Here is a 20,512-nt window from a genome sequence, read left to right as displayed (position 1 = left end):
ACAATGTAATGTGGCAACGCTGCAGCGCTATTGCTAAAGTCGTACCACCATGGCCCCATTGTGTTGACTTGCTGAACAAAATATTGCTATTCAAGCAAAAGGCCATGCGTACTCAAATTACAATTTTTAAGTTCGACAAACATATGTAATACTGCATTTCAATGAAAATAGCATGTTGTGCTTTGATTCGAAAAGTATGGCAGCGCTGCAGGCGCTATTTATAAAAAATAAAAAGTATTGCAGCCCTGGCCCGCTAGTACAGCCCTGCTGGGCAAACGATTACAATTTTATATGCCAAATTTAAGGCATAACTTATTTTTTGTATTAAGAAAACGCAAACAAATCGACGCAGTCAAACAAAAAGCATTAATTAAAAGCAATTGCACAATTCTGCCTTATACAGAGATATAGTTTAGGTTAAGCTAAAGGCTTTTATTTATATTAGACGAGCCGCCGGCGTTTCGCAGGGCGCAACAGTAACAAATAAGCGCGTCGTTGGCCATGTCCAAAAACTCTGGGTAAGTGATCAAAACGCTGGCCAAAATACGTATTAACCTCAATGTAAACAGGCGTGACCGCGACCGGGAGCGGGAGCGTGACAGGGATAGAGAGCGGGAGCGTGACAAGCACTATGATAATCGCAGCGGGCGCGGCGACTACGACAATGGCAAATCTTCACGCAACGGTGGCAGTCTGAGCGGCAGTTCGCGCAGCGGCCGCGAGGAGCGCAAGCGGATCAAAGAACCGGCCAAGGATAATGATCGGGGTCTCGGCCCGCGTCGCGATGAGAAGCGACGCAAGCGTTCTAGGTCGAAGGATTACGAAAAGGACAAGTAAGCGAATTCTGTTCAGAATATAGATGACCCCGTCGTAATGCCATTTTTTTTGTTTGCAGACGACAGCTGGAGCGTGAGCGTGACAAGGACAAGGATCGCGAACGTGAGCGGGAAAGGGAGCGCGAAAGGGACAGAGAACGGGAGCGGCAGCGAGAACGGGATAAGGAGCGCGAAAGGGACCGAGATCGTGAACGGGAACGGGAACGGGATAAAGAGCGTGAGCGCGATCGCCAGCGCGAACAGGAAATGCGTCGGGCCACAGTGCCCGCTGCGCCTCTAGTAATACCCGTTGGCTCCTCCAGCAGCTCCACGGACAATGAGGAGGAGGAGGAAATTGACAAAGAGGAGCAACAGCGCCGCCTCGAACAGGAGATGATCAAGCGACGCGAACGCATCGAGCGCTGGCGTGCCGAGCGCAAACAGCGAGAGCAGGAGGCCGGCAAGCGAGATGTCAAGGCGCCGTTGGCGCCAACAGTGACCAAGTCGGCTAAGAAATGGAGCCTCGAGGATGAATCCGAGGAGGATGACAGCAATCCGGCGCCAACCATCGACATTGATATCAGCAAAAAGGAGCCCGACTCGCCGCCATCCAAATTCCATAGCATACGCAAGCGTTTCGACGACGATCTGGTCGAGTCCAAGTTTGCGCCGCTGAAGAGACCCACCTTTAGCAAGGTCCTGGGCATGGTACTGACATCGCCCGTTGTAACAGCACCAACAACAACAACAACTGCAACTCCGACAACAACTGCGACAACAACGGCGACAGCATCGTCCAAACCGGAGCCAACGGTAGTCGAGGTCGCACAGCCAAAAGAGGAGCCACCCAAGGCTGAACAGTCAGCTGAAGTGAAGCCAGCAGTCGATCCGCCCAAGGAGGAGACGCCCATGGTGACCGAGCCGGCGGCAGCAGCAGCTGAGGAGCCCGAGGATGATGTTGATCCACTGGATGCGTACATGCAGGAGGTCAACAGGGAGATGCGCCGTGTCAATCATTTCGTTAGTCCTGCCAAGGCGCAGGGCGTGGTTATACTGACGGGCGTGGCCAAAAAGAAGACGAACACGGCGAAGAAGGGCGAACTGATTGAACAGAACATGGACAGCCTGGAATACTCCAGCGAGGATGAGCTAGAGGATATACGCGACACGGCCGTCAATTTGGCCATGAAGCATCGCAAAGAGCTGGCAAAAATCGATCATTCGTCTGTCAGCTATGCACCATTCCGTAAGAACTTCTACGTCGAGGTGCCCGAACTGGCGCGCATGACCAACTCCGAGGTGGACAAGTATCGCACCGAGCTCGAGGGCGTACAGGTCAAGGGCAAGGGCTGCCCCAAGCCGATCAAGGTAAGTGTGCTGTCGACTTTTTCAATTGAATTTGCTGCTAAACAGGTGTAAACACTTGGACTCCTTGCAGACGTGGGCACAGTGCGGCGTTAGCAAGAAAGAGATGGACGTGCTGCGCAGGTTGGGCTTCGAGAAGCCAACGCCCATACAGTGCCAGGCGATACCGGCGATAATGTCTGGGCGTGATCTGATAGGTATTGCTAAAACTGGCAGTGGCAAGACGTTGGCATTCATTTTACCAATGTTTAGGCACATACTGGACCAGCCGTCGCTGGAGGATGGCGATGGCGCCATTGCCATCATAATGGCGCCCACTCGCGAACTCTGCATGCAGATTGGCAAGGATATACGAAAATTTAGTCGCTCGCTGGGATTGCGGCCGGTTTGCGTTTATGGCGGCACCGGCATCTCCGAACAGATTGCCGAACTGAAACGTGGCGCCGAAATAATTGTCTGTACGCCCGGCCGCATGATCGATATGCTGGCAGCCAATTCTGGACGTGTCACCAATTTGCGTCGCGTCACCTATGTTGTCCTGGATGAGGCGGATCGCATGTTCGACATGGGCTTCGAGCCGCAGGTGATGCGCATTATTGACAATGTGCGTCCAGATCGACAGACAGTCATGTTTAGCGCCACATTTCCGCGCCAAATGGAGGCATTGGCCCGTCGCATACTTAAGAAGCCCGTCGAGGTGATCGTCGGCGGACGATCTGTTGTCTGCAAGGATGTCGAACAGAATGTGGTCATACTGAGCGATGAGGCGAAGTTCTTTAAACTGCTCGAACTGCTCGGGGTCTATCAGGAGACGGGCAGCATTATTGTCTTTGTCGATAAGCAGGAGAATGCCGACATTCTGTTGCGCGACCTAATGAAGGCATCCTATCCATGCATGAGCCTGCACGGTGGCATCGATCAGTTTGATCGCGACTCGACCATCATTGACTTCAAGTCCGGCAAGGTGCGTTTGCTGATAGCCACCTCGGTGGCGGCGCGTGGCCTCGATGTCAAGGATCTCATCCTGGTGGTCAACTATGATGTGCCCAACCATTACGAGGACTATGTGCACAGGTAAGTCTAGCGACAATCACATTTCACACTCCACATTTCTGATCTAGTTTTCTCATCTCGAACCTTGCATCCTTGCAGATGCGGACGCACTGGCCGCGCTGGCAATAAGGGCAGCGCCTTTACATTCATTACGCCAGAACAGTCCCGGTATGCGGGCGATGTGATACGAGCTTTGGATCTATCTGGCACACCTGTGCCGCCCGATCTGCAGACCCTGTGGAACGACTATAAGGCAGCGCAGGAGGCGGAGGGCAAGACGGTGCACACTGGCGGCGGCTTCAGTGGCAAAGGCTTCAAATTTGATGAGCAGGAATTCAATGCGGTCAAGGAGAGCAAAAAATTGCAAAAGGCTGCGCTCGGCCTGGCCGATTCCGATGATGAGGAGGACATCGAACAGGATATCGATCAGCAGATCGAGCAAATCTTTGCCGCCAAACGTACCGTCAAGGATACCTCGCTGGCCGGCACAGCTCTGGCCGCGGCCAATGCCGTTGTGAATGCTCTCAGCGCAGCTATAACATCGCCTTTAACTGTCGCCCAGCAGCAGCAGCAGCAGCAACAACAACAGCAACAACAACAACAGCAACAACAACAGCAGCAACAACAACAACAACAACAACAACAGCAACAACAACAACAGCAGCAGCAGCAACAACAGCAGCAGCAGCAACAGCTAGCCACTGTCGTGGCCATGGGCTCCGACAAGCTGGAGCTGGCCAAACGTTTGGCGTCCAAGATAAGCAGCAGCCGCAATCTGGACACAAAGGCCACACAGGTGGCCGCCGAGTCGTTATTGAAGGGCCAGACGGGCGTTGGCAACGCACAGCCCATGCTGACGGCACGCAACGTGGTCGAGCAGCTGGCCGCCAAGCTGAACAACAAGCTCAATTATCAGCCCAAGGAGGATGAGGAGGGGCTGGCGGCTCTGATGGGCAGCAACAGCAATTCGTTTACCAAATACGAAGAGGAGCTGGAAATCAATGATTTTCCGCAACAGGCACGCTGGAAGGTTACCTCCAAGGAGGCCCTGGCCCAAATTTCCGAATACTCGGAGGCGGGCCTTACAGTGCGTGGAACCTATGTGCCGCAGGGCAAGAATCCGCCCGAGGGTGAACGCAAACTCTATTTGGCCATCGAGAGCTGCAGCGAACTGGCCGTGCAGAAGGCCAAGCGCGAAATAACGCGCCTCATCAAGGAGGAGCTCCTCAAGCTCAGCTCGGCCCATCATGTGTTCAACAAGGGTCGCTACAAGGTCGTCTAGAGTCTAGAGTCACAGAGCTGCAAATGACGGGGACCCAATTGAAATACTAAATATACCACCATGTCGCCAACTGCCAAGAATCATATAAACAGTATATATACATATATAGACCATCTATTCTCTTGGCCACAACAATTTCAAAAACAAACCAAACAAACACTCAATGAATTGCGGTTTATAAACGCCTAAGTTATTGAACCCCTTTTTATAGCTTGGCGCCAATAAATACCAAAACTATCTAGTTCTATGTGACCGTATTCTACACAGCTATCTCGGGCGCAATTCATTGAGAATTCATCTAGAATCATTGCGTTGTTTAGGTGCAAACTGTTTGTCATATTAACCCTAAACATAAATCCTTAAGTTTCCCATGTCAAAGCCACATAAAAACATTACAAATTGCCCATTTTTCGAATTTGTGCACTATAAAAGATACTGAATATACCCAACGTAAACACAACACACACATTATTTTTCTTTCCGAATTTTTTCAATTTCATATGCTAAACATAATTTTGTTATTTGAGAACGATTTGAACTATTTGTACTTGACGAAATTTGAAGCAATAAATAACTATTTATGCCCAGGCAAAAAGTAGGTAAATGTATAAGTGATATACAAATGAAGCATATAGCATATATATATATATATATAATGTCGTAATCTGAAGCAATGTATACATGTCTAATTAAAGCTTATATATAGTATATATATACACGAAATTCCACTTAAATCATGCATCATGGACCTGGTGTCAAATGATATCTGCGAAATAGATCATAGTGTTAATTTTTTGTATGATGTACATATAAAGAAATGTACACTCTTGCCAGGACGCAAAGACGCATCAATCAATTTATTTTAGCTCATGTAGCTGTTAGTTAAAGTTAGTTGTAAATCGATCGATTGAAATGAATATGCTGAAAGCAATGTTGTTTTAAGTTAAACACAAACAGAAAACTATTATAAAGTTGCAAATTTGAACATTTAACTGTCATTTAACCGCAATATTGTAGATTCAAAATAAAACGGAAAGCTTCAAAAAAGTGTTACCATGTTTTTGCCAAAAAACGGAAAAAAAAAAAACAACGGCTCGAACTAGTTCGCGCGATTTATCGACGGAAAATATCGATAGGCGAGATCTGAAAAATTGATCGAAACTGATTCATTTTTATTTCTCAAAGATCTTTACCGTATGCTGTACAAAATTAAAATATTTGTTTGTTTTTCTTTTTTTTTTTTATTAATTATTTTTGTTTGAGTTTTAGCTTATTTAGCTGCATTTTATTTACTTATCGGCCGCCAGCTCGCTTATCAATTGATTTTCATGCTACAATATTTTGTGTCTAGAAACTACTAAAATTAAATTTAATTGTAGTTATGAGCATTTTTTTTCCATTTGTGTCAATTATCATATTATTACATTTTCCGTTTTATATATGTATGCTTTGTAATTATTATAATTATTATGCGCTTGAAAAAAATTGTTTGTTTATGCACTAGTTTGTCGGCAATGTTGACTTTTTTGTTTTTTTATTTTTGGTATTTTTTTGGTATTTTTTTTTAAAGTTTTTTTTTTTTTTCATTGTTGTGTTATTTTTGATACAAAACTAATTTCATATGTTAAAATTATTATTGAATCTCTTTGCGCCTGTTGCTTACGATTTCTTTAATATATACCATGGTATATATAGTATATATGTATATATATAGTATTTACTATATATATTATTCTCATTTTGCATATGTACAAGTCTAGTTAAGACTATTAAATGTGCTAAATTAAAAAAAAAAAACAAAAAAAAAAGTATATATAGTATATATAATATTTGTTAAAATTCTTTATGTATTACTATAGTTAGTTTTAGTTATTAATCAATGTTCTTTATATATATATGTTTTTTGTTTTTTTTTTTGGTAATTTTTGTATTTTCGTTAGTTTAGTTTGGCAACTGTTTAAATTCGTTGCAATATTTTCAGTTGTTGCTAACATTTTTTTTTTGCTTTCTGCATTTGTTTACTTAAGTTTAAGTAAAAAAAAACTTTGCTGTGTGTGTTTTCTGTGTGTGTGTGTGTGTGTGTGTGTGTGCTAAGGTTAAATATGTGCCTAATTGAATAGAAAAAAAAATGGAATTAAAAAAATGTTTAACTAAATACTATAACGCACTGAAGGAAGCATCAAGAAATTTTGCTGCTAGGTTAGGTTCCGCTGGGATTGGATCCGGTTTGGTTCCGGCTCGTTACGGGGCGTGTCTAGGCGTGTCTATGCGTGTGTGTGTGTGTGTGTGTGTGTGTGTGTGTGTGGATTTAAATTCTAACTATTGCAACTACTTAAGGTTGTTTTTGTCTCTATTAGAAAGTTAGGTTAGTTTCGTTAGCGGTATTTACAATCGAATCAAAAACTCTATAATATATATACATATACATAGGCCAATATAACGCTGTGTTCGTGTGTGTGTGTGTGTGTGTGTGTTTCATTTAGTTGTAGTTTATCCAGTTTTAGCTTAGTCGTAGGTTTTTTAGTTTATGTTTTTTTTTTCATATAGAGCGCAATTCTTATTATCGGATCACTTGAAGCAATTTTCGTGGAGTTCTTTTTTTTTGGTCGCTTTACGTGTGTGTGTGTGTGTGTGTGTGTGTGTGTGTGTGTCGTAACTGTTTGCATCTACAAGGGGTTTTTGCCCTGTGTTAATTGTGTTTTTATTTTTTTATTTGCTTTTTTTGTTTTTTTTTTTGGCATTTCTTTTGTTTTTGTTTTTGTTTTGGTTTTTCTTTTTTTGTGTTAATTTTTAAATCTGAAAAAAAACAAATAGATTTCAAAATGAATTGATTAGTAGGGAACATCAAAGGACATCAAGGATTGGCATTAGGCATTAAAGTTTGTCAGCTCAGAGATAAACAACGCTACAAAGTGAAAAGGCCATAAAACGGCTAAAACGGCTAAAACGGCTAAAACGGCCGAAATACAGCTGGAGAGCACGTTTCGATTAGCTTGAACAGGGTATGCTCTCGGCCGGGTCAGCCCAACCAACAACCCAGCGAAGATAGTCGAAATGTTTTTTTTGTTTTTTGTTGTAAGTCTAGCAACAGATCGAGCTGCAACTTCGTCTTTTACCCTTGTATACCCTTGTAAGGCAAAGAAAGCGGCATAGTCGACGCCATAAAGTGATTTGTACATTAGCAAATCGGACAACTTTATGCTACAGCTGCCATAGAAGGTGTTTACGACTTCCAATACCCTTCCATCGACATTGCAGTATTATATTCATGTTCCTCTCAATAAGGCATCGATCGAGAATGGAGTTTTTTTTTCAACCAGATTCACAATTGGTTAAATGTTAAATAAGTTAAATGTCTGCAAGGGTATTTAAGCTTCGGCATGCCGAAGTCGTGTTTTTATATTTTGTATTTGTTTTTGTTTTTGTTTTTGTGTTTGTTTTTTTACCCACCTTTTTCTCCTATACAATTCAATAAATTATTGCATTTGATATGTTGGTCCATTGTTTCGATATTCGATCCTAAAAAAATTCTTTTGTGGTTCTTTTTCATGTTTACATTTTACGTTAAAATTTTCCTCTCTCTCCCTCTCTCTCTCTCTCTCTCTCTCTCTCTCTCTCTCTCTCATTTTAACGCATTAAGCTGTGTGTGTGTGTGTGTGTGTGCGTGTGTGTGGTGTTGCCAGACTATAAAATGAAAAGTGTTGTAAAGATGTTCTTGTTCGTTGTTGTTGTTGTTGTTGTTGTTGTTGCCGGCCAAACGTCATCCAATTGAATCGAATCCTAATCCTAATCCGAATCGGCATCCGAATCCGAATTACTAAAGATAATAGTCGCCCGTTATGGGTAGAGAAGAAGATGAAGATGAAGATGAAGAAGAAGAAGAAGAAGAAGAGGAAAATGCCGCTACCGCTGCCGCTGTTGCTGCTGCTGTTGCTGTTGTTGTTTCTGTTGCCGCTGCTGCTGCTGCTGCTGCTGCTGCCGACGCCGCTGCTGCTGTCGCTGCCGCTGCTGCTGTCGCTGCCGCTGCTGCCGTCATAAATGACTATCAGTATCCGAATCCGGCGGAGCCGTGTCCCGTCATTGATGGTGTTACACTACTAACTATACCTAATTGTGTGGCTGTATTATTTGATTGTCAGTGTTGTTGAGCGGCAAATTTCATACGTTTTTGTTTTTGGCGTTGATTGCAGAACCAGACGCGCACCACGTTTTTCTTCAAATCCAGCTTTTCGGCAATGGCAGCGATTTTCTCACCGGACGGCCTCGGCTGGACGGCGAAATAGGCTTCCAGGGAGCGCTTTTCAGGTGCCGCAATGGAAGTCCTTTTTCTTGAAAAAAGACTCGATATAGATTACTTTAGAAATGGGCCCCCAACAATGCATTAACGCTGAGCTACTGAGTTCTTGTTATTGTGCTGTGGACATTTTGCATTTTGCATTTTGCATTTTTTCGCTTGATCGTTGCCAAATTAAATATGCTGCCAATTTAGGGGTTAACTGGTTGAGTGAGTGGTGGGGAGGGGGGAGGGGGTTGGTGGGGATAGTTGGCACTGCTTTGTGGGTGTTATTACCGTTTTGTAATTAAAACACTTTCTACCTTTTCTTTTCGCCCGCCGGCAGCACACTGGGCGCATCTGGATCCCGTCGCTTGTTTTTCGCCTGCGCCTCGGCCTCCTCCAGCCACGCCTGCAGTATGGGCTTCAACGCGATCATGTTGTTATGGGATAGCGTCAGGCTCTCGAATCTGCAGATTGTGCTCTGCGACAGCGCACCGACGCCAGGTAACTTGAGATTGGCCAACGCTTTGCCCACGTCCGCTTGTGTGACACCTGCGCGCAAAGAAACAGATTCACAACACAACAAACACTTTACAACACTGTTTAATGCAAAAACAACAAAAATAAAAAATGTAAATAATCAAATATTTATGAGCTTAAAGTGCAACCTCTCGTCGGCTATCAAAATGTTGTAGAGCAGCTTCGCATATCTTTGGCCAAACACTTTACAGCACTGCTTACGCAAGCGGAAAAATGTAATTATAGTGTTGTCGAACACATTTTGAACTCAAAGTGGAACAATTCATAGCAATTAAAGGTCAATGTCTAAGCTTGTATTTGTCAACCACTTTACAGCACTGTTTACATTGCGAAAAAAGTAATTAGAGTGTTGTAAAACGATTTTTAAAGAGCCTAATTGTGTTGAAGTTTAAGTTCAAGGTGTAAGCATATCTTTAATAAGCACTTTACCGCAAAAGAGAGAGTATAGTGTTGTAAAACAAATTTTGAAAGTCTCCATTCTGCCTGTAGTGTAATTCCCATTTCGATTAGGTTCAAGCTGCAGTTCAATTCAATATGAGGCAGCTAAATCAATTCCGAGTTCTATTTAGCTGTGGTTCTTTCTTGATTGAACTCAATTGAACATAGAACCAGCTTCAGTTCTAGTTGAGACTTAGTTAATATAATAATGTTAGATTTCTCCGATTTCTGGTTGTATCTGCAAGGAGTTCTACTTCCCTTAAGACTGGCTTCTAAACCTATCTGCAATTTGGTATAATAAGATCAGGTTTTTTAGGTTTCCATTCCAGTTCCAGTTCTTTTGAGAACAAAATGTGCTGCTTTCCTTATCGGATACTAGTTCTATTTTGAATCAGTTTTGTTTCTGATTAGATTCGGTTCTAAAAGTCATTTGAACAGAGTTCTTAAGTATTTGTAGTGCTCTTTACACTAGTTCTTTTCTCAGACTTTCGGGTCTAGACTCTGGAGAGAGAGAGAGAGAGGGAGAGAGCTGTCGGCGAAAACGAGGCGAAATTGAAGAGATTTGCAATTTGAGCGCAGAGTAAAATAGCTTAAAGAGTTCTCTGTAGATTCAACTCTACGGAATCGGGAACTTACCCAGCTTAATGCGACGCTGCTTGAAGCGCTCCGCGAACGCTTCGAGCTCGCGCGGATCGGTGTCTGTGTCGGGATGCAGGCCAGCGGCTGCCACGGCCGCCGTTATGACAGGATGATGTACCGCTGAGTGTCCATGGTGCCCTGTGTCCATATAGAGAGAGAGTGGCCATCAGCTTGGGCATTGCTACGTGCGTGTTCGTGTGCGTGTGCGTGTGTGTTAATATTTACCCGCCGTGTGGCCACTTAACGTGCCCGGATGGTGGTGGCTCATCATGTGATTCATACTGTGATAGGAACCGTGCAGGTGCTGATGTGTGGGCGTTAGGGGCGACTCCGATATGGGGGCTAACGTTGTCATCGAGCCCGTCGGATCCAGCATGTCCAGTTGATCCATTGAATGGTGCATCTGCAGATGGATTAAGAACCAAAGGACGATATACATATCCATTCAGCATTTCAGATTTGATAACGGATTTGGAATTCTTCTATTTGGAATCGAATCGTGGATGTCTCCAACGAACTTTCAATCCCAAATTCTGAAAGTTCTCCGTTCAATTAGACTTGCTTAACGCATTCCTCAAGGCACGAACTACATCTACATCTATATATGTATATACATCTATATATATATAAATATGTGGATACATAAATAAATATGTGGATACATATGATGCATAGGTTACTTACGCGCCGATCTAGTTGCTGAATTTTCAGTCGAATTTTTTAGCAAATTGCAATTTGAAGGCATACTCAAGGCCTGCTCAAGAGGAAACTACACTCAACTCTACGTAAAGCGGTTTGTGCTGACTGATTGACCGATTGATTGACTGACTGACTGACTGACTGACTGACTGACTGACTGACTGATAGTTGCTGTTATTACCATATGAGTGCACGCTAAGATGGGATTTTTGAACATTCCACGCGCAAGTGTGAAACATGAGCGGAAATCGGCTCCATTCAACATTTTGCTGCTTAAACATCTTATTAAAGTAGTAAAAAACAGACAACTCTTCTTGATCAGCATTCAGCTCTGAATGTACTAGCCTATGAGCAAGTCCAATTATATATCGAGATCTTTCGATAAGCAATCGCTAATTGGTAAAGTACATATATCTTCGTCATACTCAAATTATGCTAAAACAAGTAAGAGGTTCTAGTCGGGAGCTCCCGACTAGGGGATACCCTGTACCCTCATCTTCCAACAGGCGATTGGTATAAAATGAAAGATACTTGATATATATATACTATTCTAGAAGCTACATGTCAAGTTTGGTGAATCTAGCTCATATTATTTGCCGAAATTCCTCAAAAAACGGGATTTCGATATCGATTTTTATCGATTACTTGGAAACGGGGCAAGTTATATCGAATATCGGAAACAAACTCGATCTGCGCGGGCACTAGGAGGACCTACAGCTAAAATTTTAAGTTTCTTGCTCTTATAGGTTCTGAGATCCTTGCGTTCGTACATACGGACAGACGGACGGACAGACGGACGGACAGACGGACGGACATGGCTAGATCGACTCGGCTGTTGATGCTGATCAAGAATATATATAGTTTATGGGGTCGGAGATGCTTCCTGTTCTGCCTGTTACATGCATTTGCACAAATACATTATACCCTTTTTACCCATTTTCAATGCGTTCATGGTTTAAAAAAGTGTTTAAATTTGAATCGGAATACGAAATCCGGAACAGAAGTTAGAATGCTTGAGCTCTGGTTCCAGGGTTTCTGACAATGTGAATTAAACAAATTGCAACTTTCAATCATAGCTATTGAATAGATCGGAGCTCAAAAGCGTAATCTCCATGTCGAATCAGTTTAGTTGCTTTTGGTCCAGCTGGATAGTCGATGAATATGGCCCAAAGTTAAGGGAACAACTTGTGGGCCATTCAAATAAATGGCTTAGACCTGTGTCTAAATAATTAAGTCTAACATAAAATTGGCATTTAAAGTTGAAAAGTATCTACGTATATATATATACATATATATATATGTATATGTTGAGTGTGTAGATTAAGTCGGACAACGACTTGCTTCTAATTAAAGTCCAGTGGCAAAGCTGAGTGGGAGGAACCCTTTGCTTTATAGCATCAGCAACAAACAAAAGAAAAACAGAAATCCTGAAACTTGAGCGGAAACTCTAGTTGAAAAACTGGCTCAACTTTTGGCAGCAAGCAGATGATGGTGGCAGGGGGGCAGGCGGGCAGGGGGGGGGGTGGTGGTGGTAGACGTCGGGATGGCACTTGTTACAAAATCTTTTGTGTCATGTAGCTTTAATTGAACGAGAGACGACGGCACACACACGCACACACACAGAGACGCAAAAGTTTGAAAGGGTCTTAACTGAATGAGACACCCAGAACGCGAGCAAGGGTAATGGCAAGGGGGGGGGGGGGGAGGGGGACGAGCACGGACATTGCACACAACTCTTTTGTCTATGCATCAAATATTTATAGAAATGTTCAATTATTAAAACAAATATGAATAGCAACTAAAAAGCAGGAGAGGAGGCAGCCATTGCTGCTTTGACTCGCTCTCTTGCTCGCTCCCGCCCTCTCGCTCTCACATTTGCGCTCCATTGCGCTGTTCTAACGGCATAAAAAGCTCATGCTCGCTCTCGCACTCGCACTCGCAGTCGCAGTCGCGCTGGCAGTCGCTGACGTTCTCAGTCTCTTTGGCTCTCAGTCTAGCTGTTGTGTTTTTTGCCCATGCTTCTGAACATTTTGCTTTGTGTTGCTTTGTTAAGCATTTAAACTGATTACAGCTGAAAAGTATGCAACAACAAAACGCCAATAGCCAGCAGCCCAGATCGCCCCCGCCCCCCCCAAACACGGGGTGGGGCAAACTCATATTTATTTATCTTTTTGAATGTGACCCAGCCGAAAACTAGCAAACGATATGTCTGTGCGTGTGCGTGTGTGTGTGTGTAGAAAACATACCACGCCCCCTCATGCGACGCTTAGAAATGGACACCAAACGTGGACACGTACACAGGCTATAAATACATACATATATATGTATACATACAGGGTGTTTGTGTGCTTGTCTGTGTGTGTGTGCTGTGGGCTCTGCTCTGCGCTGTGCCAATTATGTAAAACTCCAAAATGATAAGCAGGCGCATGGGGGGAGGCCTACGAAAAACAATAAGACAGCAACAGCAACCGACGCAACCGTGACCAGCCTCGATGTATATAAGAGACGTCAACTGAGAGCAGTGAGAATGTAGGGTCAGACAGGAGAGGGGGCGTGGGGCTAGGTGGCAGTGCTTGCTATAAAAACTACAAGAGGTGGCCACTGTCTGCTGCCCGATACCCGCTGCCCGCTGCCTGAGCAAACACAATGGCAAACTCTTCAATTATAAACCAATCCCAAAATTAGTCTGACTGTTATTGGTTTGCACCCTTGGCGCTTTCTCTGGCCTGCGTGCTCTCGCTCGCACGCGCTCGGCTGCTGCTGCGTAGGCTGCTGTTGCTATTGCTATCTCTTTTCTGGCAATGCGCAACCACCCTGCGCCGTGAGAGCATGAGCGCAGCTTTGGCCTATGCGCCAGGGTATGGGCTGGCTGTGTGGAGGGGGGAGGCGCACAGCGTGCGGACAACGACTGCGGCTGTGACAGCTTCTGCTGCTGCGACGGCTGCTGCTGCTGCATTGTGGTTGGCTGATGCTTATGCAAAATTCATTTGGGCAGTGCCCACGAAAGCAGCCGATGCGGCGGCGTTGCCGCTTGCTGTCTACGTTGACGTTCATGTTGCCGTTGCCGTGGCCAGTGTTGCCCCATTTAATTAAGCGCATAATTTGTAATTAATAAAATTATGCAACAAAAAAATATATATGAGCTATGACATTCAGCGCTAGATGGCGCCAGCCAAACTTGAAAACAGCCCAAGTGATGAGCAAACAAATGACAATGGCTGCCGTTAGCCAGAGCGAGATGGCTGGCGTGTGTGGGTGTGGCGTTTAGTTGTGTGCGTCCCACAGCTGCGCTAGCGCCCTGGGTGTACACATACATATATGTGTAAGTGTGTGTGTGTGTGCTAGATATGCAAAATCATTAGGCAAATCAAATGCATTTTGGCAATGCCAAAATAAAAAAAAAAAAACCCATCAACTGCCCGGCCTAAGCCTAAGCTTTGCACTCACACCGACACACTCACACACACACATTCGCATGCAGATGCGCCCTCGCACTCACACGAGCGCGTGCTGCTGCTGCTGCTTCGTTCTGTTGTTTCGTTCAGTGCGCCGCCATTTTGCTTTTGTTTTGCGCTTTGCGCTTTGCATTTGTTTTCTTTTATTTGGCGTGCGTTTATTTAGTGTTTGTAGGTTGGGAACGTTGCGCGCTTCGGTTCATTATTTATTAACAACCTTGCCAACATAATTTATTTATTTGCCAGTTTGTTGATAAACATGCGAGTGCTTAGCGTGCGCTCTCTTTTTAGCTAACTAAGCACTGGCGCTCGCTCTCTCTCTCTTCCCCACTCTCTCGCTCTCTCTTCTTTGCTTTTTAGCCATTTTGCCGTTTGTCTGTCTGTCCGTCTGATTGTTTACGCGCAAATGACCTCATTACATATAATGTAATTTGCTCCTGTCGCCGTTTTTCACATTCTCTTTATTTCTCTTTCCGCTGTGTTTTTGCTTTCATTTTTTTATATTTGTTATTACCCACTTTTGGCATAATAAAGCGTTTTTGGCGCCATTACCTGCTGCCGGCATTTTCATTTGCCTTTTCTCTTCTTCTCTCTTTTTTTTTTTTGCTGTTTTGTTTTGTTTTTGCGTCTCGCATGCTTTGTTATTGTTCATTAATTTTTTAGCATTTTGTTAATTTGTTATGGCGCTGGCTGCTCCGCTGCAGACAGCTGTTAATATATGTATGTAGTTATTGACTTGGTCATATGTGGGTCGAATGTTTGCATTAATCGGTTCTCATTTCCAGAATGCTCAAGGACAAATTACTGTATTTGATTTACCGCCGTGCCGCTGCGCTGCTTGGCTAAAATGTTGCCCGTAAAACGGGCACGAATGTGCGGCAAAGCAGAATCGGCAATTGGGCTTCCGCAAGTGCAGTAAACGAAAACAGCCAGGCTAACAAATAATAGCCGCCTCTGTGTCTATGGCAAAACGTTAACGAACATGATCCAAAGAGAAGAAAAAAAAAAACACGAATTACAGTCGCTTAATTAATGAGATGCCAGTGCGTAACATACGCGGCGCCGTTTGTAAATAATTGCTATAAGTGAAACGTTTACGAATGAGCCACAATAAAGAATTGAAAAAAGCATTATATTGATATGTTTGTTATTGATCTTAGCGGCTCATTTGAGAGCAACACAAACAGGGAATGTACAGATATGTACTAGTATATGTATAATATGTGCATTCCACAAATGCTTTAGAGCAAATTCATTTGTTTGTTTAAATACGCTTTGGCTATGTATGTGCTATCTTTGATTGGATACAATCTTTTGGATACAATCAAACAATTTGGAGCTGAAACAATTACAGACGGGGGCCTGCTGTATTATTTCTTACGCTTCTCAACGGGCTTCAGAATTTGGAAGGAGCACATTAGTGTCTCATCCACGGACATCATGGCGCCCGCATTATCGAATTCGCCGCAATAGTTGGGCGCCGAGAACAGTGTGACCAGCTGGCGTTTAGCGAAAAACTCATAGCCATCCTCGACAACCTGATGGGCCCGGCATATCAGATCGAGATCGTGCTTCTGCAGGAATTTGCCAACAACCTCAGCGCCAAAGGTGAAACTAACGCCACGATCGTTTTCACCCCAGCCAATTGTGTCCTTATCGGGATCGGACCAAAGCAGATCGCACAACAGCCCCTGATCGGGCACATCCGTTGGCCGCATTATCCGTTTGATCTGCTCCATGGACGTCAGATCGGGACTCAGTCCGCCGTGACAGCAGAAGATCTTCTCATCGACAATTGCCACAACGGGCAGACAGTTGAAGCAATCGGTAAAGGTCTTCCACAATTTAATGCTATATCGTCGCTTGCACTCATCGTAGAAACCATAGATGCGATTAATGCTGGCGCACTCGTGATTGCCGCGCAGCAGAAAGAAGTTCTCCGAGTATTTGATCTTATAGGCCAACAGCAGGCAGATTGTCTCCAGCGATTGCTTGCCGCGATCCACATAGTCGCCGAGAAACAGATAATTCGATTCCGGCGGATAGCCGCCGTATTCGAACAGCCGCAACAGATCATAGTACTGGCCGTGTATATCGCCGCAAATCTTGAGCGGCGCCTCCAGTTCAAGCAATATCGGCTGGGCCAGAAATATTTCGCGCGACTTGAGGCACAGGCCGCGTATCTCCGTCTCATTGAGCTGCACGTTCTTGCCGGGCCGGGCTGTCCGCACCTCCAGCAGCCTGGCAATGATATTGTCAAGATTTAGCACCTCGGCCATGTCAGCTGGCTTCTGGCCGGGCTTGCCGATCTGCGGCTGTCGGTTAATCGCTTGGGACGCCGTCGGAACGATGTTCTTCTGACCGCCAATCCCCTTCAATCCTCCTTAATATAATCTTTTGTTGCTTGTTTGTTGTTGTTGTTGTTGTTGTTGATATTTTGTTGATTTTTATTATCAATTGATACCGGGTACCTGATTTGCCAATGGGTGTCCGAACGGATTGCAGTCTTCGAAAAATTTGGAATTTTAACTGGGATCGAGACGAAGTTTTGTTTTCCTTTATTTTTTTTTTGTGTTTTTTGTACTTTCTTTTTTGTTTTACTTTTGGTACCCCCCTGAATGAATTTTAAAACCAGGTCGACTGTCACCCAAACACAACCTATCCAACACCTCGCCACCTGGTTAAGCCCACATTTGAAGTATACATCAAAATGTTGCGTTTGTATCGTAATCATATTCGGCCTGCATTCGTTTCCGTTTTTTTTTTGTCTTTATATACCTGAGCTTGAGGTTTCGTTAGTTCGGGCACATTTGGGATTCCCGATATACCTTATCTTAAGTTTGACTCTTTCTGTTTACATTTTTTTTCTCACTTAACTTCTCTTGTTCTCCCCATCTATGATCTGTGCCCTTCTCTCTCTCTCTCTCCATCTCTCTCCCCACTTTTCGCCCCTTGCATTAGTCCCATTATTATCTATTGATATCCCTATTTCTGCCGTTGCTTATCCTTCTTCTTCTTATATACCATTTATCATTTTCGTGCTACTTTTCTCACTCTCTTTCTCGCTCTCTTTACTTATCTATTTATAGCTTCATCTTTTATGTCCTTTTGCTTTCCCTCTTTCTTTTTAAAATCTCTTTTAAGCTTTCGTTTTCCGATCCTTCCCTTTCTCCCACTCAAGCTCACTCCCTCTCTCTCTCTCTTTCTCATTGTCTAAGGCTCATTTACTTATCTATCAGAATGAATACAACAAATACGTGATGCTGATAAAAGAATATTGTCTATTAACTCAATTTGATTCGATGAAAAGGTAGGGCTCAGCCTACTTAATCAGCTATCGAAAACCCGAACTACATTATTTTATTAAATAATTACACTGAGCGGATGCAAGTCAAGATTAACAAGCGATTAGCTTATTCAGCTTTGAGGTAGCGCGTGCTGTAGCACTCAGCTTTTGGCTGCAGCTCAGCGTAAGGGTCTTCTTTGCGCTTCTCAGCGTTTAGCTGAGTTATATGAAAACTATTTCAGCTTTCAAGGTTTGTGTGGAACTTTGAGAGACATTGCTTCGGCTTGTATACTTTAAGTATACGTTAATCAACTGGGAGTTCATTTGGCTGTTTCCTCAGTCGAGTCCTTAGTTTGTACAAATTAGTTGCAATTTGTTAGGGGCTGGGTGGTGGCTTCTGCATTAAGGGTGAGTGTTGAAAAATTGCAGTGTAAACAAAATGTTGAAGTGGCAATTTGTGTGGCGCAATTTGCAAAAGCAAAAACCGAAAATCAAATGCATTTCGGCTAATAATCAGTGGAGGGGTTGTTTGGGTGTTGGTTAGCTACAGTCCCCCCATTTCGAGCACCTGCACAAGAGACCTGGGCAAACTTTGGGGGGTTGGTGAGGTCCAAACAGAACGCAAACAAACATCGTTTATTTTAGGAAACAAAAGACCTCATTTTCCATTTGTTTAAGCCGAGTGAAAAAGCGAGAGACGAAACCAAAGGACAACAAAAACAATGGCACGTAGCTCCTTATAAATGGATGGTCCTCCCATTGTTATTGTTGCTGTTCGGGTTGTTGCTGTTTGTTGAAATTAATTGGTGTTACACAAATGAGTAATTTTCAATGTACATAAATATTTGCACAAATTGCAATTTGCCGGCTGCTGCTGCTGCTGCTGGCGCCCACAGGCCAACACGGTCTACGGCCGTACCGTGGCCGTACCGGAGATTCGGGCTTCGGTTTTCGAGAGCTGTTCAAATACAATTTTTATTGTCAAGCGTTAATAATTTGAACAATGAATAATATGTACGGTAAGCATCTGTTATTATTCCAAACAAATCAAAACAAGTGCACTAGGGCGTCCATAACCGACGGGGCGTGGCATAGCAACCCTCTGACACTCTGGTGCGGCCACACAAATCTTCATAAATTGCAACTGCCTGTGCGGCGAGGGGTTAGGCCTGATGAGCCGATGAGGGACTCGAGAGGGGGGGATGGCTTGCAACTTGACAGTTGGGAATTGAGACAAAGTGCGAGAAGTGCTCGCGCCGTACCGTGTTTTCTGCCCTGACAAAAAGGGGTCGCATTTGCCGCCAAATGGGAAAATGATACACTTTACTTTTTGGCAACGTCGACTCCGGTGCGGCACACACACAATCAAGAAACAACAAATTGCCACATAAATGTGGGGGGTTGGTTTGCCACGTAATAGATTTTATTTTATTTTTATAACGCACAGCAAAGGACCTCGGGCACGCAGCACGCAGCGCGCAGTGCGCGGCACGCGGCAGGACGTGTCCTTACCTACTTTTACTTTTACTTTTTACCTCTGCCTGTCGCGTCGCCGTCATCACAAGACTTTTCTTCATCTGCTTTTTTTTTCCCCTCCCCACCGTTATTCTGGCAGCGCAATTCCCAGGACATGCGTACACTGTGCTTCAATTTGGAAGCACCTTGGCAGGTGGTTCACCTGTTCAGGTGCACTTGCACTTGACGATTCCTCGGCATAAATGGTCAGGCTCAACTTGAGCTTGAAGATGGACGCAACCAATTTTATAAACTCTACAAAGTTTGAGTTTCGCTTTGGAAACAGCTTTAAAGAGTGCAGGGTAAATGGCTAAGAAGGGCATATTGTTTTTGTGCGAACGTATGTGACAGTCTATCGATAGATGAGGAGGACGAGCTGAGTCCTGAGCTAGCCATGTTCAGAAGACTTGAGATTTGATATATGTATTCCCCCGATTCCATACGCAGAGAACAACCCGAAAAAGGCTTCCCTTTTGCTATATACACACACACACCCTTAGAATCGGACTATGATCAAGAATATATATCCCACACATAGAGTGGGGCCATTGGGATGGAAGCAGAAGCACAGAAAGCAGCTAGAATATTTGTAAAGGCAGCTTGTCGCTGGATATGAAGTATCTTCTAGTCGGACACTCTCGACTCAAGCACTCTCACTTTCAATAGAGTATTTTTAAGTAGAAAATCGAGGAGCTTAAAGTTGCGATCCGCCATTGAGCCGTTCAACTTAATTTAATTATATAATAATAAAACTTTTATAAAAACTTGAACGCTTCGAATCAAAGTATTATGAAAGTTGCTGAAGACAATCGACTTGAGCTTTCAATTTTTACAGTGTACGCGACTCATAAAGTTGCCGCAAGCTGAAACAATATTTGAGCAGTAGCGGGGCAGGGACGGGGGAAGGGGCAGGGGCAGGGGCAAGCCGGTAGTTTCAGGGTTAACATCTTGTCAGCCTCAACCTGCCCGCGTTTTGCATCTTCTTTGTTTTCATTTTTATTTTCAATGTAGCTCGTAATTTTTTACACATTGCGGTCCCGGCTTAACTGCGCTACCGTCTGTTTTGCCAGCTCTACTGGGAGACATATCAATATAACCGGGCCCAACACACACACACAGACACACACACACACACACACACACACACCC

The 20,512-nt window shown here is 44.1% G+C and overlaps 3 protein-coding genes across 8 annotated transcripts in view; 1 reads left to right on the top strand and 2 right to left on the bottom strand.

Moving 5' to 3' along the window:
* The first annotated feature begins 267 nt into the window (after positions 1–267).
* On the top strand, positions 268–4,708 carry Prp5 (pre-mRNA processing factor 5). Its single transcript, XM_064680328.1, has 5 exons — positions 268–518; positions 570–833; positions 896–2,183; positions 2,254–3,254; positions 3,333–4,708. The coding sequence occupies exons 1-5, from the start codon at positions 502–504 to the stop codon at positions 4,513–4,515; spliced, it is 3,753 nt and encodes a 1,250-aa protein (XP_064536398.1). The 5' UTR covers positions 268–501; the 3' UTR covers positions 4,516–4,708.
* A 3,216-nt stretch (positions 4,709–7,924) lies between these two features.
* The window catches only part of acj6 (abnormal chemosensory protein 6), a 38,029-nt gene continuing 25,441 nt past the window's right edge, over positions 7,925–20,512 (bottom strand). For 2 of the 6 annotated variants that reach the window (XM_064680266.1, XM_064680269.1), the window contains 5 exons: positions 10,634–10,811; positions 10,406–10,546; positions 9,112–9,343; positions 8,680–8,843; positions 7,925–8,622 (listed from right to left, as the gene is read on the bottom strand). In XM_064680266.1, coding sequence (XP_064536336.1) covers positions 8,561–8,622; positions 8,680–8,843; positions 9,112–9,343; positions 10,406–10,546; positions 10,634–10,811 — 777 coding nt within the window. In that variant the 3' untranslated portion in view covers positions 7,925–8,560. Of the gene's footprint in view, positions 8,623–8,679; positions 8,844–9,111; positions 9,344–9,688; positions 10,299–10,405; positions 10,547–10,633; positions 10,812–20,512 lie in introns of those variants that run through there. The other 4 variants (XM_064680268.1, XM_064680270.1, XM_064680272.1 and 1 more) reach the window with 3 other exon arrangements.
* Pp1-13C (Protein phosphatase 1 at 13C) lies at positions 15,681–17,186 on the bottom strand. The gene has a single exon (XM_064680273.1). The coding sequence runs from the start codon at positions 16,839–16,841 to the stop codon at positions 15,933–15,935; it is 909 nt and encodes a 302-aa protein (XP_064536343.1). The 5' UTR covers positions 16,842–17,186; the 3' UTR covers positions 15,681–15,932.

This window comes from Drosophila montana, unplaced genomic scaffold (genome assembly GCF_035044405.1).
Source record: "Drosophila montana isolate Dmon_TW-CO22-7 unplaced genomic scaffold, ASM3504440v1 contig_2106_1, whole genome shotgun sequence".
In the NCBI taxonomy this organism is placed as follows: Eukaryota; Metazoa; Arthropoda; class Insecta; order Diptera; family Drosophilidae; genus Drosophila; species Drosophila montana.
The sequence above is the reverse complement of the archived record's forward strand: the minus strand, read 5'-3'. Positions and strand labels throughout refer to the sequence as shown.

Coding starts and splice junctions, on each gene's coding strand:
- Prp5 (XM_064680328.1), top strand. Junction 834..895: donor AAGGATTACGAAAAGGACAA/GTAAGCGAATTC, acceptor TTTTGTTTGCAG/ACGACAGCTGGAGCGTGAGC. Junction 2,184..2,253: donor GCTGCCCCAAGCCGATCAAG/GTAAGTGTGCTG, acceptor GACTCCTTGCAG/ACGTGGGCACAGTGCGGCGT.
- Pp1-13C (XM_064680273.1), bottom strand. CDS start 16,841: ATGGCCGAGGTGCTAAATCTTGACAATATCATTGCCAGGCTGCTGGAG.